This window comes from Pygoscelis adeliae, unplaced genomic scaffold (assembly GCF_000699105.1).
Source record: "Pygoscelis adeliae isolate BGI_AS28 unplaced genomic scaffold, ASM69910v1 Scaffold1, whole genome shotgun sequence".
In the NCBI taxonomy this organism is placed as follows: Eukaryota; Metazoa; Chordata; class Aves; order Sphenisciformes; family Spheniscidae; genus Pygoscelis; species Pygoscelis adeliae.
The window spans coordinates 2,352,982-2,370,993 of NW_008824051.1; the positions used below are offsets into that span (position 1 = coordinate 2,352,982).

General features: G+C 38.6%; 1 protein-coding gene across 2 annotated transcripts in view; it reads left to right on the forward strand.

The window, feature by feature from the left end:
- CLIP4 (CAP-GLY domain containing linker protein family, member 4) overlaps nucleotides 1-14,951 on the forward strand; it is a 31,610-nt gene extending 16,659 nt beyond the window's left edge. For both annotated transcript variants that reach the window (XM_009333623.1, XM_009333624.1), the window contains exons 9-17: nucleotides 478-613; nucleotides 1,333-1,473; nucleotides 4,105-4,179; nucleotides 7,759-7,899; nucleotides 8,335-8,469; nucleotides 10,638-10,761; nucleotides 11,555-11,619; nucleotides 12,298-12,370; nucleotides 13,021-14,951. In XM_009333623.1, the coding sequence (XP_009331898.1) occupies nucleotides 478-613; nucleotides 1,333-1,473; nucleotides 4,105-4,179; nucleotides 7,759-7,899; nucleotides 8,335-8,469; nucleotides 10,638-10,761; nucleotides 11,555-11,619; nucleotides 12,298-12,370; nucleotides 13,021-13,342 (1,212 nt within the window). In that variant the 3' untranslated portion in view covers nucleotides 13,343-14,951. The remainder of the gene's footprint in view (nucleotides 1-477; nucleotides 614-1,332; nucleotides 1,474-4,104; nucleotides 4,180-7,758; nucleotides 7,900-8,334; nucleotides 8,470-10,637; nucleotides 10,762-11,554; nucleotides 11,620-12,297; nucleotides 12,371-13,020) is intronic.
- The last annotated feature ends 3,061 nt before the right edge of the window (nucleotides 14,952-18,012 follow it).

The window sequence follows — 18,012 nt, forward strand, 5'->3', positions numbered from 1 at the left end:
AGTATATATACTTATTTATACACACACAGATATATGTATAGAATTTTTTTTATCTAGTATTTCCATGGAAACTCCCAATTCAGCAAGGTATCTAGCCATGATTCTAGAACTGTTGGTGTGGAAGACACTGAATGTAAAACTTCTCGTTAGGCATATACTCCCATACCTTGCTGACTTGGAGTTGTATTGTACAGTGGTGCTTACTGTCTAATTCTTGTCTGTTGTGAGATCTGTCAATAACCACTGCCTTTGTTTCATACCAAATATACGCAGAAAGACTAATACATTTTGGAAAACGCATTGGTTGGCATTGAAAGATAGGAGTTTCAATAATCAAGGGAGATTGTTATGTTTGTATTTCTCTGTTCTGATCAAGAGCTTGGAGATGACTTGCTGTCTCCTTCGTAATCTGTACTATGTTCTCATAAACAATACTTGTTTAGCAAAGTCATTCTGTGTTGACGCTTTTTGCTTTAGGTTGGTACATTAAGATTTTGTGGCACAACGGAATTTGCCAGTGGTCAGTGGGCTGGCGTAGAGCTGGATGAGCCAGAAGGAAAGAACAATGGAAGTGTTGGAAAAGTCCAGTACTTCAAGTGCGCACCGAAACGCGGTATAACCTTTATTTTTTTCTTACATTTTTTTAAAACCTGAATTTAAAAAAAGTGTTGGAAGACATAGACCTTTTGGGAGAATAAAAACAGATAAAAAATTCTGTTGCTTTTCTTTTTAGTGCTTTGTTTGTTTGTTTTATTGATTCTTTTAACTGTTCTCAGTGTTTTGGCCACAACTATTTGCAAAACCATGGAAACAACCAACCAGCCAAAATCTCTGGTTATTTCCCTGAAACTGTGAGATAATAGTCTTTCCTGTTTTTCCATCTATATTGTTGAAGCTATTTGCTTGTGTTGTAACAATAATGGCCATGTTTCTTTACCTGCTTTGCCTTCCTTTTTAAGAGATTCACACCTGTAGTTGTTTTCTAACTTCCAGCTTGAGGTATTTTAACTGATATTTCAGGGACAGTCATGGTATACAAGTCTTGCATTTTTAACAGTGGAGACTGAATGTTACCATTAGGACAAAGATTCTAATCGATAGTTTTACTGACTTCCTGAATTACTCTGTTGAAGTTGCTTGATAAGCCTTGTGGTTTCAGTGTTCATTTGAGCTAGTCCTTCCTACCCTACAAGTGCTTTGACAGCACAGCAAACCATCATCGTGGCTGAAAAAAAACCCTAAATTAATTGATGTAAGAGATAGTAGCCAGAAAGTTTTGTTACATTAACATTACCCCTGGTTCTTTTTTGGCACACACAATTTTCTCTCCAGGTATCTTTGCACCTCTTTCTAAAATAAGCAAGGCTTCTGACCACAAAAAAGGCTCTGTACGAAGTTCTTCCATGCGGTCTTCACCTCTGGTCAAATCCAAGAAAATAGATGTGACGCACATAACTTCCAAAGTGAATTCTGGTGAGTATTTTCTTGTATGTTGAGACAGGATTAAGATACTAGTCTTCAAGAATTAGCATCGGTCATGTAAATCTTGGTATTAAAATACTTGTTTGGAATTAGTTCATCACTTGGGATGAGAAGGTGATCTTTATTAACTATGTGTTCTCATTATTAGAAATTCAGTAGCCTTTAAACTAGTACTGGAAGGACGTTGTGTGTAGTTTCTTAGTGATTATAGTGATCTGATGTACTAATGGAAGCCTTTATGTACACTACAAAAAAAAAAAATTTCACCACAATATTTATTCTTGAGCCTTTGAAGTAATTTCTGGTTGGCTGCGATATCAGTTAAACGTCTAAACTTAATGTGATTTCATTTACTAAGATCTTCCTGGGTAACTTGAAACATCTCACTGAAATCAGTGAAAATCTAGAAACTAATCTATATACAACTTTATGTATAGAAATTGAAGAAATTTAATTTATTTTCTGGCAAAATGATCAAGGAACTATTTAACTGATCGTGTTTTATCTGCTCATTAAGTTATCCGAGTAAAACCAGAGGCAAATTAGAAGAGAGAGGATGTCCTTGTAATATGGCCTCGGTCTACTGATTGGAGTTACAGGCTCAGTCCCTGGCTCTGGCTTAGTCTTTTAGTAATTCATTCAAGTTCCTTAATCCTTTTGTGTAAGTTTCCTCCTTGCGAAGTAAGAATGATGCACCTCTTTTCTGTCTGTTTAGGTTCCAAGGTTTTTAGAGTACCGACTCTTCCCTGCGGTGTACGGTGCCCACCATGCATAATCTGGCCCCATGTCTGGCTGGCTACATAATAATGTCATTAAATATATTACATTAACATTTCTTTTGCCTTTCGAACCCTGTTTAGGTGACTCATACTAAGGCAGCACAGCTTAAGGGATGGAAGATATGCATGCTTTCTCATCGAATTTACTTAAGCACCCTAAAGCACTCCACTCTTTACCAGTAATTCGCAGGGTATAGAAGCAATGTGCCAGGCTGCTAGGAGAGATGCGTTTTGGCAGCATTCTGGATGATTTATGTAACTCTTCTCTACATAGATTGAGGGGGAAGTAAGCCCTAATTATGTGTATTTACAATTAGCGCAAGATTTAAGGTACTTATAAATGGAGATCCTGCATAAAAAGCTTCTCAGAATAATCGGTTTGTTGTAGTATTGCTCAGGAGCCGATCTAAACTGCACTTTTTCTGTTAAATATTTTTCAATGTTTGATTTTGTTTGTTGTGAACTGTTTGCAACTCATTAAACTATAATGGAAAGGACTGTTTCCTTTGTCACAGACAGTGCGTTCCAGACAGTTTAGTCATAAACCATCCTTTCTGTCATAAAGGTGCATTTGTAACTTTGTAAATTTTAAACATTTGATACTTGCTTTAGGTAAAAATCAGAGTGCGTTATGCATCATCTGCCCAGCAGAGCTTACCTCCACTAACAGTAATCTGGAAGCTGCTATTTATAAGATGTTCTTGCGCTGAAAGGTCCATTAGAATTAATGTGCCTGGCTGATTCACTGGCTGGAGTGGGAGGGTAAAGCTGCGGAGGCAGAACTTTGTTTTGCCGCGTTCGCGTGCATCACCAGATTACATTTCTTTCCCTTAAACTTCATTCCTGCAATACACTGGTTTGTAATGATCCAAGAAAAATTGTAGATGTGGTTATAAACTGCAAAGTAAAATATAATACTGTATAGAGATTTTCAAATTTGATTTGTTTCTACTGGATTTGAATAATCCATCAGATTGATGATAATAGGTCTTTTTCAAGTTTTTAGAAAAAGGATTACTGTGATCAAATTGAGAAATGTGTTATCAGTCACAAACTCTAGGTTTTTTTGATCTGATGCCTTAATGGCTAACCCATAACATTTTGGAAAATACAGTACATTTGCAAACTAGTTCAGTCCCTGTAGCTGAATTAAGCCGAGAGATGTAGTTAAATAAAAAAAGATGTGATTTTTTTCCTTCACGATGGGGAGGGGATAAATCATAGATAAGCTTGTTCTTCATTGAGTTAGGGTAGGAAACTGTCAGAAATGTAAAATGACTGTTCACAAATTATAACTTATGTGGCAATACTAGTTCATATGCATATCACAACATTGCTGCTCTACAAGTTAGGCTCTTAAAAATCATACTGGCGTACTTACTTCATTATTTGTAGACTGAATGAAGATTTGGTCTCAAATCCCTCAAAACTTTTATGTGTAATCTTTAATGCAGAAATTGTGAAATTAATACTAGTGAATAGTATACCTTAAATACTATAAAAGTGAATGTTGTGTGTAGAATAGATGTAAATGTTTGAAAGATTTAAGTAAAACTCCTTCAATATAAACAGTAGTATTTTGCAGACAGTTTGTTTATTGTTTGGCAAGATAGTTTGGGCTGTTTTAATGTGTTAAGGGGTTTAACATCTGTGCTTATCCATCAAAACAATTCTGCAGTTTTGTTTTACCCATTTATCAAGAGTCTAAGTACAGTTTTATCTGTTTTATCCATGTATCCACTAATCTGCAGATCTGTTGAATTGTTTTTGTACATGACTTTCCGGTAAAATTGTTGTTCATTGTTAGGATGTATGTATTTAATTGTATATATTCTTTTTATAGGCCTAAATGTGGCAAAAAAGGACAGTGCTTCTGAAACCAACTTTAACAGGGGAAAATCTGTACCTGCAAAAGATGGTAACTAATTTTTTTTTTGTTTTTTAACATCTTGAGAAAAATTTTGGGTAGGGCAGAGGAAGTATTATTACTGCCTTACCTCTGTAAAAGTCCTGTATCTACACCATAAAAAAAAATTGCCTTGCCTGTCTGTATTCAAGTCGCAAGCAGGCTGTACACATTTAGTTTACTAGGAGTAATTTGTGTGGATGTTTGGCTGGCATTCTGTGTTGGTTTGGTAACAGCTTCTATCCAAACACATGGACAAGAATATAGACAAGCCCTTAAAGCTGAAATCTGTCTCTTAGTAAATGACCTTACAGAGGACCTGCAGAATTACCTTCTTAGGTTTCTGAGGGAGACCTTTTGCCCTTTATCATTACTGCTTAGATTTTGAAGAACTGTGCATGCGTTCTGTCAGAATTTTTATTCTCCTACATCGTGTTCAAGCTTATATAATGAAGTGTTATCATCTAACAGCACTTAACAGTCTTGGCATTGTATCGTGGAAGACTCATAATAAGAAATTTCAAATATGAAAAACGAAACTAGCTTTTTAAAAATTTCCTTTTACATATGAATCATTCTCTGCCATTATCTAGTTTCAGAATTGGATAGTGACTTCTACTGCATCAGTATTTTGTGTGCTGAACTTAATCAGCAAGGGACCTCACTATCAGGGGTGTCTTTAACAAACTGTAAAGATCAGGTGTCCTTTGAGGTTTTGTCTATAAAATCACACTACAAGTGTTGGTAAAAGCAGTATTTCTTTGAAATAATTTGAACTGTGACTTTGAATATACTCTTTTCAAAGAAAAGCATCTTTTTATATCCTCCATCAGTGAACAGTTGTGAGGAAGAGACTTGGGCAACAAACGAGTGTGAGGTATTTAAGCACTGTCCTACATGGTACTTTTTCAGAGGTGAGCTAAGAAACTTGTATAGACAGAGGTTTCCAACATTTTGTTCATGGAGGGCACTTAATGGCTTGTTCTTCAGGTTCTGGTCACAGAATGAAATTAATTGGCAGTACAGTGTCTCAGTTTGATGGATACAATATGATATCCGCAATTAATAGGACTCCAAAGGCTTTGCAGGCTGTAAGTGATGTGGAGTGAAGCCTCACTTTGGAATCTGGTGGTTTAGATGATACTGCCATAAGGCAGGTGCAGAACCTCTAGGAAAATCCAACATCCAGCTTAGAAAGTAGCTGTCAGTGGTTCTTTGTCAGACAGGAAGGCTATTTCAGCTTGGGGTTTTCCTGGAGATGGTGCTGAGTCTGGTAATTGGTTGCTGGTTGGTTTGTGGGGTTTTTTTTTGACACTAGGGATAGAGAGTCTGTTCATGAAGTATGCAGATGATGCCTGGCAGATAGTTGACTGGCTTAATATTAAAAAAAAACCCAACCCTCCCAAAAAAAGCCTTGACAAATTGGAAAAAAGGTCTTGGGGGAAAAAAGATGCAGAAGAGTAAGGTCACCTACAAATTTATGCAGCAAGGCTGAAACAGTCAACTGTATAAACGCACCCTGGGAATGACATGCTTGGTAATAGTTTTGTAGAAAAGGACATGGGGATATTGAGTATTACAACGCGAGTCATCTATGTCATGCTGTTGCAAAAGGGGAAGCATACTGGAATGTATAAAAAGGAGTGTCAGCCATGAGATAGAATCATAGAATCATTAAGGTTGGAAAAGACCTCTAAGATCATCGAGTCCAACCGTTGACCCAACACCACCATGCCCACTAAACCATGTCCCTAAGCGCCTCATCTACACGTCTTTTAAATACCTCCAGGGATGGTGACTCAACCACTTCCCTGGGCAGCCTCTTCCAATGTTTAACCACTCTTTCAGTAAAGAAGTTTTTCTTTACTGATACTGAGATACACGAAGTGACCTGGATGCTTTGCTTGGCACAGGTAAGGCCTCAGATAAAATGCTGCATCTAGTTTTAGACACTGCATTTCAAAAAAGGTGTGAATCAACTGGAGAGAATTCAGAGAAGACGCCACAGTAACTGGACGTACAAAACATGACTTAGGAGAAAAGACTGATGGAATTTGTGATTGTGTGAATAAAAAGACAGAAGATTAAAGGGATAAACCAGGAAGCTTTCAAATACAAAGAACAGTATAATCCATTCTGTATGTGTAACGAGAGTAAGAAACCTTGAGCTAAAACTGTGGTAATTTAGGTTTTATATTAGGGGGAAAAAACCCTGTAACAGTACAGATAATTATGTGGTGAAATATATTGCTGAGGAAGGCCGGAGATCTCCCTGATGGGAGGCTTTTAAGAACAGGTCAAACACTCACCTGGTGGGAGTGATATTAACAAATAGTTGTTTTGCCTGATGGAAGAGGAATGGATTGTAGGACCTGCTGAAGTCCCTTCCACTCTTCCTTCTCCCACTTCATGATTTCCCACAAAATGAAGCATTTAATGACTGGTTTAGTTTCTTTTAGTTTCTGTGCTGCTGCATCAGCAGTTTTTGTTGCATTCATGTAAAAGTGCTAGGTGGTCTGACCGCTAGGTGGTCTGACCTTCAGTGAATCCGTCGCTGGACTGTCTTCTAAATAGGGACTTGTAGCATGTGTTCACAAATGCACACATATATTTATACCTTGGACTTGGAGATGAGTTTTGCTTGTTTAGTTACCATTTATTTAGTAATTTGCATTTTCTTCATTGTAGCATAGCTGCAGCCAATATCTCAGAGCCTTTAGATTTCTGCCCCCGGATACCTAAGCTTTTGCTTTGACCCACTGCATTTGCCTTTCTGCAGTTCTTTACTGTTTTGCCAAATTGGAGGATTAAATTATATTGAACACACTAACCCTGTGTCGATATTGAGGTGCTTTGCAAAGACTAATGAATTAAGCCTTTCAGAATCCTGGAAAGTTTGATAAGCAATATTATATTAGTTTTTCACATTGAGAAACTGAGGCATAGAGATGTCTTGCTGTACCCTGCCTTATTTTGGGTAGAAGGGGGTAGGAAAGGGGAGAACTGGGGAGAGCCTTGAAAAGGAAGGAGGAAAGCTGAACATACGTCTTATCGGACAGTTTAGACATCAGGGTTTGCAAAGGGAGATAAAAGTGATTTATTTCCCATTCCTATTTTATAGTACAGATTTTAATATTAATACAGTATGTAATGGAATATAGTAGGCTTTAATCCAGGCAATAATTCACTCACATAATATCACCTTCCTTCCACTTCTCATCAAATGTTTAATAGGCTGGATGCCCAAAGTGTGGTGGTATGATCTTTTATTACTAAGGCTCCCATATTTTAATAAATATCGGTGGGACTGTTTAGAAAAACTTTCACAGAGTAACAAAGGGGGCTTTTGGAGACCTCTTCCAGCACTAAACTATCACCTTATTCCCAAGGCAGGGTCAGATGCCCCCGTGTCATTCCTGACAGGTGTTTGTGTAAATGCTGCTTAACAACCTCTAATTTTGGCTCTTTACTTTGTATTCTGCCCACTACAGAGAACAGATAACTGCCTTCTTACAGAAGCTTTCCCTTCTGCTTAATCTGTCCTTTTCCAAATATGATCTCTGAAGGACTATTGCCATTTATGTCTTTTAGGTTTTCCTGTGTACAGCAGCTCTTCCTCGTCTACTACCTCCTTGGAAGGCAAACAGAATTACTGCAAGAAGCGGAACTCAAGTAGCAGCAATAAAAAAGCAGTGCCTAGAGTGTCTTCTGCCTCATCTAAAATTAGTGCTGGTATGGTCTGTTTTCTTGAGGTGTGTTTCCACAGGTGGAAGTTTACCGCTGTATCGAATACTTACGTAGAACTACTTGTGCTGTTTCAGACTCTGAGATAGTTCAAGAAAGACACTTGGGAAGTAGTTTAACCATAAGCTTCAGTTTGGCAACTTTTTAAAAGTTTTTTACAACATCTTCAAGGGGAAAACTGTTCTTGCAGTTGGTCAGTGTACCTTTCAACTGCAGAGAAAAGGCTGTAGTCCACAGTTTTCATGCTGAAGCAAAGCAATTCTTTGTCTAAACAAAATTTGCAGTGTGTTGCCATGTGTTAAAGGTACGCTATGTTAAAGATAGATACTCTATTTACCGATCAGTTGGCTTACTATTTAAGACTTTCTTAAATTTTAAAGATACAACATCACTCATCTCAGATCTTGTTCTTCTGTTGAACAGGGTTGTATAGTTCTTCTCCGGCTACAAGGAAAAATCCTTTTGATGAAGGAGGAATTCAGGTTGGAGACAGAGTGCTGGTGGTAGGACAGAGAACAGGCATTGTTAGATTTTGTGGCACGACAAAATTTGCACCAGGTATTTGCAATACTCTTGTGTATGTTGTAGAATCAATATGGAATAGATTACATGTGAGCACGTGAACATTGAGAGAACTCCATCTTTTTACTCACTCCCTCCAAGAACAAAATAATCTAAATTTACTGGTTTGTTTCAAAGTTCTTTCTCTCTCCTATGTTTATATGTGAATATTTTTTACTTTTAATGCAACTGCCAGGAAAAAATAATGGTTTAAAATAATGTGACTTTTACTTGTCCACTAACATCGCTTAATTAGGAGGAATATTTTGATGCTGAAATGGTAGGAATTGTTACAAAGCTTTCTGAACATTCTCAGTTTAGTCTCCAAAGTGATGTATAGTTTATTGAGATCACATGCCTTTACTCCTTGCCTTCTGTAGTAAGCCTTTTTGACACAGCTCATCTCTTGCAATACTGGTACTCTTATCATGTCCTATACCTGTCTCATTCTTATCTTCTTGGCATCTTTAAGAGGGTAATTGTGAACGTTTAAATCTTAACTAACAAACCTTTAGGTCACAGGACAGGTGAAAAGTTACAAGTGTCTCAAAAAGCCTCAAACTCTGCCACCATTTTCTCATCCTTCTGCCTCCCTTCCCCTTGCTAAAAAACACATTGCAGTGAAGCCAGGCGTTTTCAAATGGAAGCAAGTTGTTCTAAATTATGGAAACTAACTTCTGAATACTATTCTTTTGTAACCAAATTCTATGTTCTTTATGTCTAATCTTCTTATTGCAAGAGTAATACAAAAACAGTTGGTAAGTATTGGTGTAAGTACCTAGTTTAAATGAGGTCCATTTGATTGATACGTAAGTGGCAATACTCTGTCTTGATACTTGGTGGCATCGGTATTTTAAAAAAAATGTTAGAATGACAGAATGCGAGATTGTGGTACAAGCTGTGTACTTTTTTCATTCTCGCCCCCCAATTTCATTGTAGGCAGTCCTTGCTTAAGATACTGCAATTAACTGATTCTACGCTTTCATGTGATCACTCGTACCTTCATGTTGTTGCTTACAAAGTAAACAACAAGGAAAGGACTGGCTTTCCAAATTTACTCTAACAAGTGTAAAAATCAGAAAGCTGTTTGACAGGGTAAGTCTCCTCCCTCTCCCCCCAAGTTAGGCAACAAAATTTTTTGGAGAGAAACGTGGTATTGTAAGAAGTGAGGATGGAAAGATCACAAATCTTCACCATTTGCAAAACCAGTAATTTATAGAAAATGTAACAGATGCATTTTTAAGTATCTCAATTTTAATATGTATCAGAGCTCTGGAAGTTCCCCAAACTTTATTTCTTTTGCTGCAATGCAGATCCTTATTTAATTCTAAAAACAGGAAGGGGAGAGCTTCTGACGTACTGAGCCCTTCTAATTCATAAGCTGTCCTTCCTGCGTTTCTTGAGCTGATAATTAGAATTACCATTTTATCCAGTGCCTTAGTACCAAGTGACTTGAATTAAATTTTGAATCTTTTGGGGATGGATAGCATAAGGACTGCTAATGGAGTATGAAATTTAGCACCTTTATGTAATTAGCTCACATTTATCACAGGTTACGAGTGATCAAGCTTATTAACATCTTGGTGCTTATTCAGTGTTCTGTTCAAGATGAATTGCTGGCCAGTTCCGATTCTTAGACCCTTCTCTCAATAGCATACAACCAGCCTTGCAATTTGTATTAATTATAACTTGCTAGATGGAGAGAAGGAATGAATTAATATCAAAACTTTAATTTTACTGTTGATGATCTCAGATGAGGCATAAACCCATGTGGTCAGAGGACTAAAGAGGGAAATGTGAACCACCACTGCTCTTCTTTCCTGTCTCCTTTTTGTCAAATAGCCATTCAGTAACGTTCTGTTTGGCTTTATTATATATATATATCAGGGGTTTTACCTTTTCTATATTAATTAAAATGTCAATAATTTTCTCGAAAGCATATAAAAATGGTGAGATAATTCTCTTTAGATTTATTATGATATAAATTTTTGCATAGTTACATAGATAATAAAATATATATGTTCTAAAATAACTGTCTAGACAGTTTCTAACTAGAAACTGTTTTCCTTGATGTGGGTGAATGCCAACTGTACCAACTGTCTAGATGAAGAAGAGCCTGTGGTGTTTTGTTCGAAACACCATGATTTTACTGTTTTGAAATGTAGGAGTCTGGTGTGGAATTGAATTGGACAAGCCTCACGGGAAGAATGATGGTTCCGTGGGAGGCGTTCAGTACTTCAGTTGTCTTCCCAGATACGGTATATTTGCACCACCATCTCGTGTACAGAGGTAAGCACTGAAGCTGTTGCAATGTTTGGGTTGCCAAACGCTTTCTTAATACGTTTCCAGTGGGAAACAAAATTTTGCAGCAGATAGGGAAGAAATAAATGGTTTTTTTCTGCTAATGGAAGTTTATAACCTCTGTTAAGAACCTGGTGGGTTTTAGATCAGCTTTTTGAAAGCAGAGTGTAAGTTGGAAATGCAGCTCCCCCTGTTTCTCTTGCAGCCACTTCAAGTATTTTCATTCCAGGGCCTCCGTTTCTCATACAGTCTGTGTTCATAAAACCTTACTTTCATGACCCAATCCTGATTGGCTGAGCTAAATTTGGTTGTAAAAGGAAGTTGCCCTGGGACATGACTGGAATCACTATTCTCATTCCAGCTAACTGCACAGAGGAACCAAAGCATCCACCACTTTGTAGTCACTTCGGTAGGTTTCAGGAAGAACATCTGAGGAATACTGTGCTCTTTCCTCCTGTATTTGTATCTAGTTACTCTGCCAGACATGTTCTTGCTTTTCTGTCCCTGAATATCCTAGTTCAGCCAAGCTTTTAAAGAACTTACCTCAAAATTATACATGCTTTCTTGCTGAGTAAAAGGCAAGTAACTTGAATAAACTAGTTTGCTCCAGGCTTCTCTTACGTACCGGCCTGATTACAACTGAAGTGTTAGTGTCTCTTGGGGGGTGGATGGGGAAGGGAAAGAATCAGAACTTAATCAACATTTGACAAGAAGGACTCCAGCAATAGGTTTGTTCAGAGTTGAGTTGAAATGACTTCTTCGTTGTGTTATTGCTTTTCAGGCTAACAGGTTCGCTGGATTCTCTCACAGAGACTTCATTGAGTAAAATAAATCACACTTTTCCAGGTAGGAGCGTTAAGACACTGTGATTTGGCTTAGGTAGCCTACCACAGGCTATCATTCTACAACCAGAACCTACTGCACAAAGCCCACTTCTCCGAGAGCACAACAGATTTTCAAGGAACCCAAATGCCAGCCAATAGTCTGGCTGGTCCCTTCCTAAAAATGGAGCCTGCAGCAGGAACTGTGGAGTACTATGTTGTTATTAACCCTGCACTGGCAGAAATAATTATGTCAGAGTTAGGATTGTTGACACTCTTCTGTTATTACTGTATTGCATTCTAATCAGAGTCAGCCATAAATTGAACCTGCTCCTTAATCTAAACTGACATTGAAGAAGGGGATCAGGGTAGGGAGGGGTCCATATGAAATTACTAAAACTTCTGTGAGATACTTGAAGTAGTTATTTTTCTTTTTCCTTACCTAAAGCTTTTTGTGAAAAGACTGCTTCAAATTACCCTTGTTTGGTTTGTTTAATTTCATTTCTGTCCTCTCTGAAAAATTTGAACGTGCTATGGATGCTTATTTTCATGAGAAGTTTCATCACTTAATTTCCAAACCGGAGGGGAGAATGTGTAGCAAATGTAGTGGAAACAGTGTAAAAGAAAACACAAAGAATATGAGTTCAAAAAGGCTTTGTTTTTTTTAAGAAGTCCTACACAGCTTAATAACCTTTCCACTTAGGTTTTAGACGCAGTCTAAGCACCACTTCTGCATCTTCACAAAAGGAGATAAACAGAAGAAACTCCTTTGTTAGGTGAGTGTCTTGAGTTTAAATGTTTGGGTGGGCTGGCTGTTAGCTTTACTGTTTCTTGTTCAAAAGAAAATCTTTATGCATGTATGATATCTAGACCTTTACATGTTCATTTTTTTTCTTCCAAAATGGACCAGTAGTAGACTATTTTTCCGTGGGTATCCAGGAGTACAGTCCTTGGATTCAGGTTGGCATTAAAATTGTTTTCCAATGTTCATCACTGCATATTCTCCAAATTCTTGTGGTTTCACACCGCTGGGTGAAGTTCAGAGGGTCTTGTTAAAAGACTTCACTTTGTCCTGGTGATCCTGACTGATGCTTGCACGTTACAAGTTGTTTTGGCTAAACTCTTTCAAGCCCCAAATAAAATGCTTTGTGCTGCTTAATTTGCCAGTGCTATCACCTACAGCAAGTACTGTAGATCCTAGCATCAGGTGAAAGGAAATCGGTTTTTCAAGTATTTCAGACTGCCATGTGTACTAGCCTGTTAATGTTATTTATTACACGTTTTGTTAGTGACATGAGATCAAAACCAATTTTTTTTTTTAAAAGGGAGTTGAGTTTTTTTCTGTGCACTTCACTGAATTGCAGATTCGCCCTAGGTGTTTTGTAGAAACAAGACTTTTTTTTTTTTCCTTTTTTTTTCTAACTAGATCCAAGAGCTCTGTGTTACGGCGCAGCTGGAGTAATACCACTACAGCTAACACTGAGGGACCCGTGAAGCTGCATGAAGGCTCTCAGGTTCTTCTGACCAGCTCCAATGAAATGGGGACAATCAGGTACATTGGTCCTACAGACTTTGCACCAGGGATATGGCTCGGACTTGAACTCAGAAGTGCCAAGGGAAAGAATGATGGCTCTGTGGGGGAAAAGCGCTATTTCACCTGTAAGCTGAACCACGGGGTCTTGGTTCGACCTAGCAGAGTAACCTATCGTGGGATTAACGGGGCAAGACTTGTAGATGATATTTGCTGAGCCAAAATGTGCTCATACAATAGGGAATAAGTACTTAAAGCACACAAGACCCCATCTAGAATGCAAACTTATTTTTAAATTATTAAATCTGCATTGGCATTTTACGTATATATAAGTATATATCTCTGTGTGTGTATATATAATATATATTTTAATATATATATAAAAATTATATATAGATAAAAAAAGTTCCGTCGCATTAAGAAGTGAAAGCACTGTTCTGTTTCTCTTAGTGAAACAGCCCTTGCCTGGGAAGAGTTATTGCAAAAGCATCTTGGGTTTGAGATGCTGTATTATTTGAATAATGTTCCAGTTGGAGACTGCGAGTATCTCCAACGTTCTCTAAAGTTGCTTTGTGATTCATGCAGTATTTAAACGACTTTCCTCCATGTAGTAATGAACTGATAATGCTTTGCGCATTGCCTGCTTTTGACAGAGGAGGTGGTTAATGAGTGACATTAGTCTGGTTACCAGGCACTTTGTCAATTCCAATACCAGCTGCTAGCAATAAGAAAGCAAAAAAAAAACCCCCAAAACCCTTTTTCAGGCAGTTGTGAAGTATTTTTACACTTTATCATTCAGATCCCTCCTCTTCTTTCCCCCTCCTGTTCTCCCCTCCAGAACGCAAAAGGGCTGATAAATAGAAGTATTTGCGGCTATTCGAGTGAACAGCAGCAATTAAATAAAAGGCCTTTAAAAAGCACAAATATGCTGCATGTCAGTCTGTATAGTGAAAAGCACTTTTTGTTGTATGCATTTGTAGAAAGAGCTACATATAAGAAGCACTCTTTAAAATAATGCACTTTGCACTCTCCCGGAGAGCTTTCCCTCATTTTTAAAGACTTTTTTTTGTTTGGTGTGCTGCAGGCTATGAGCATCATCACAGTTTTTAAATGCAAATAAACCCAGAGTGGAACTATACATAGTAGCCTCATCATAAAGATTAAGTCTGTATAAATACAGCATGGTAATTCCTGCCAGTGGTATGGATTATATGCAGGTTTTTCAAGCAAGCAATTAACATTATTTGATTTGTTTGTGATACATGTTTCTTCTTGTTTCCTTCGGAACAGTTTCCAGTATAAACTTCTTGTAAGAGTCTTATGATAAAATTTAGGATAGTGTTAGGTACAGCATTGTAACACATCTTGATGAGACATTATTTGCATATCAGCCTTTTAAAACAGCTAATATTTTGTCCATGTTTTAAACATATAATGTATTTTAATTGCTCAGCATATGTAAACATTATCTTATCAGGATGGTTTTGTGTTCCAGAACAGTCATTTTATTCTTAAACGATCTGCTTGCTCCTACCTACTTGAAGAAGTGACACTTTAATATCCTATTTTTAGACAGAATTCTGCTGCTGTTATCATCTTTTAAATATTGCTGTAGCTATTTTTCCAGACCTGTATTTAAAATAATGCATATAGTAGTCTAACTACCTTATGGGAATTTTTAATTGAATATAAAAGCTGTAAATTTTGAATGTAAAAAAAATTAATGCTTTATATTTGAAGATGCAGCTATTCAGTGATGTACTGAACTTTACTTTGTCCAATGTCTGTTTCTTGCTGGTATTAGTAAAATGAAACCCTGGTGAACAGCATGGCAAAAAATTTTCATTAGGTCGTTACAGAATGTACATCCTCTCACTTCTGTTCTTAGGTACAAATTAGGCAAACAGGATCCAGTGTGGAACAGCAACTGTAGTACATAATCCAGAAGTTTTTATATCTTCTAGCTATTCGGTACAGAACTGCCAGTTGTCAAACAAAGCGTTGTACAGCACGTTTCACTGGTTTGTCCCAGCCTTGTGCTCTTGGGTGGGCAGTTTAGTTTCTGTGATGAAACACTCATTATCAGAAATGCGTTTCTTCCTGCCTGACAAGATGGAATGGATGTAACAACTGCTTTATCTGATGGGTAGCTGGAGGTGCGTAGGGGAATAAGTGTGTGGGAATAAAGGGAATAAGTGCCTGAGCAGCAAGCTCAGGCAGTTTGTTTTAGTCACACCATTTCTGTGTGGCCAATCTTGCACAGATGAAGTAATATATGGGAATAACCTCTTTCCAAGAGTTTTCTGCTTCACTGGTAACTCTCTTTTTCTCCAAGGGTGTGAGGCTGCACCTTCTGCAGCTCGGTAGCTACACACAGTTCAGCTGGAAGTGGGGTCTCAGTGGCCTGGGCTAGCAAAGACTGCAGGACTTCGTTGAATCCTGTCTGTTGGGTAGAGAAGAGGGCAGAGATACTATCAGAGCATTGGTGTAGTGTGCTTTCCTTTCAATTTCAGCTTCAGCTAGCTGCACGCTTCTCCTGAAATCTCTGGCTGTGATCAGCTAGAGCACTGTAGGTTAGAGGAGCCAGTCAGGACTGTTATCAGTATGGAGCTGTTTTGGGAGCACTGAGAATCTTCTGCGAGGACGCAAGAAGCACTGTAAATTTATGCAGCCTGAAAGAGAAATAAATCAGTCCCTCCATTCCAGAGGGATTACTGATGGCTGTCTTCAAGTTGGTGATGTGAAGGAGTTTGTGCTTCCCTAAATCCAAGGTAAGTTGCCATAATCCTTTTCTCCAACTCTTGCAGGAGGACACTTTGTGTCATAAAAAAAATTTCTGAAAATAACTGGCAGTGAAGTTTGAAATTAGGTGCTGTGCTGAGGTCTGTACGATCACAGTCCCAGACTGGTTAGAAAAAAGACAAATGATCCTCAAAGGAAGTCCCTATAAACCATATAACTAAAATATTACCCACTTTATAAATAAATAAACAGATGGTCCCCAGGAATTCTGTGCGGACTTTGAGGCTTGCCCTTGTTCCACAGCCTGTCTCTGGGGTCAGTTTCAGAAAATGTACTTCTTCAGTGCTCTCAGCAATGAAATCTTTCAAGCTTTGTTGGACACTGGCTGGAAAGGAGAGGTCACAGGTGTGACAGGAGGAGGAGAACTTTCTTGAGGTGTCCCAGGATCGGGAATTCATTTCTAGTGAGTTCAGTCCAGTTGGATTCAGTGATTGGCAGATGTTGACAGTAACGGTTTTCTGGGCAGGGAGCCTGGGCTTTTAAAGTGTTGCTATCCAGCAAGATCTGAGGCACAAGGATCCAAAATTGGCACTGCAGATTTGCAAAACACAACCTAGTTTCTCTGACAAGTTAGCTCTGTTACCAGTGAGAGTGTTGCACAGGTGGCAAGTCCAGCGTTTATGTCATGGCTTTTACAGAGTTCAACTTTTGCAGAAGCCTTGTCAAACACCAGCTGGAAACTGAAACCGTGTCCATGAAAGCCACATAGCAGAGTACCCACCTGCACCCTTTTTCCTGCCTCGCTGCAGACAGACAACTCTGGAAAAAATGGAAATTGGAGCAAAGATTGCCAGCCAGCGCCAGATCCAAACCAGTATGTGGTGGCTGTCTGGTGACTAGCTCCTAGAAGAGCACAGGACAGCTCCCTTTTCAGTTAAGGTAGGGAGGAACCAAAGTGTGGGGGAAATGGAGGGAGGGGAGAGGTTCCTGCTGGATACCCGCTCAGGAAAAAAGTCTTGTTAACTAAACCACAGCACTGTCCTGCAGGAGAATGAGCATGTGGAGAAGCAAGTGAAGGAGAATAAGGTTTATAGATAAGTCAGTCCTAATTTCAAGGACCATTTCTTGAGAGAGCAGCTACCTATGGCATAGGAGTGGTACGGGGAGGGGAAAAAGGCGAGCATTTCGGGGCAGGAGCTACCTCTTCCTATGTTTGTCACAGGACTCGTTACTGGCACTCCACTGTATTAAAATACAGCTTATAATTAGACCTGCTCAAAGTCCATGTCCAGACGCAAAGAAAAATGACATCTTAGGATATAAGCATTTACGAATGAAAACACCCAAATGCTCTCTTCAACCGTGTGCTTTGCTCTCTTTTTACACTGGCCAGTTTCCTGTAGGTAAAAGCCAACTTTGATGGTTTGTAATAGAAGGAACGGCACCTCTCTCTGTAAGGAGCGTGGAGGTACGACATTTGCAGTGCAGACGAGTCTTAAACACATTGCTGCTAGCCAGAAAGGTGGTTGTCTCAGTTTAACACCACACCTGCTCCTTTGTGTGTCGGTGTACCTTAACACTTCTGTAACTGTACCAAGTGAAAATTGATGTCCAGAGACCTCCTCTGACATTGATCCAATCATTACACAGCCCAACACAGAGAAAGCCAGCTACAGTCATTTTATTTGTCTTCATGCCTTTGTGGTTCACTACACTTGTTTACAATACAAATACACTATTCAATACAAAATATTCAATGACCATATATTAGCATTTTTCTTCATCGTATCCCTGAAGTGCACAGGCCCTTCCTTTATAAACAATGTTGCATAAACTGCTGTATATAAGACAGACACTCCTATAATGAAGCTTGTTACTAAAAGAAGCCAGATGCAGACAATTCGGACATTCTCCTGTCATGGGTTTAACTTTGGGAGAGACAAACAGTGATGTCTTTGCTGCTGTGAAAGGCTGTTTGATGCTATTCCTATGTCAAGGTTCTTGTCACCCAGAAGGTAGGCTCAGTAACAGGAGCAGACATGCAAAGTTAAATCCTTTATAGCCTATTTCAGACCTCTTACATCATGCAGTGTATACATGACTGCGCCCAGCGGTGCTGCAGCTGCTCTCACACTGAGCCTGCGT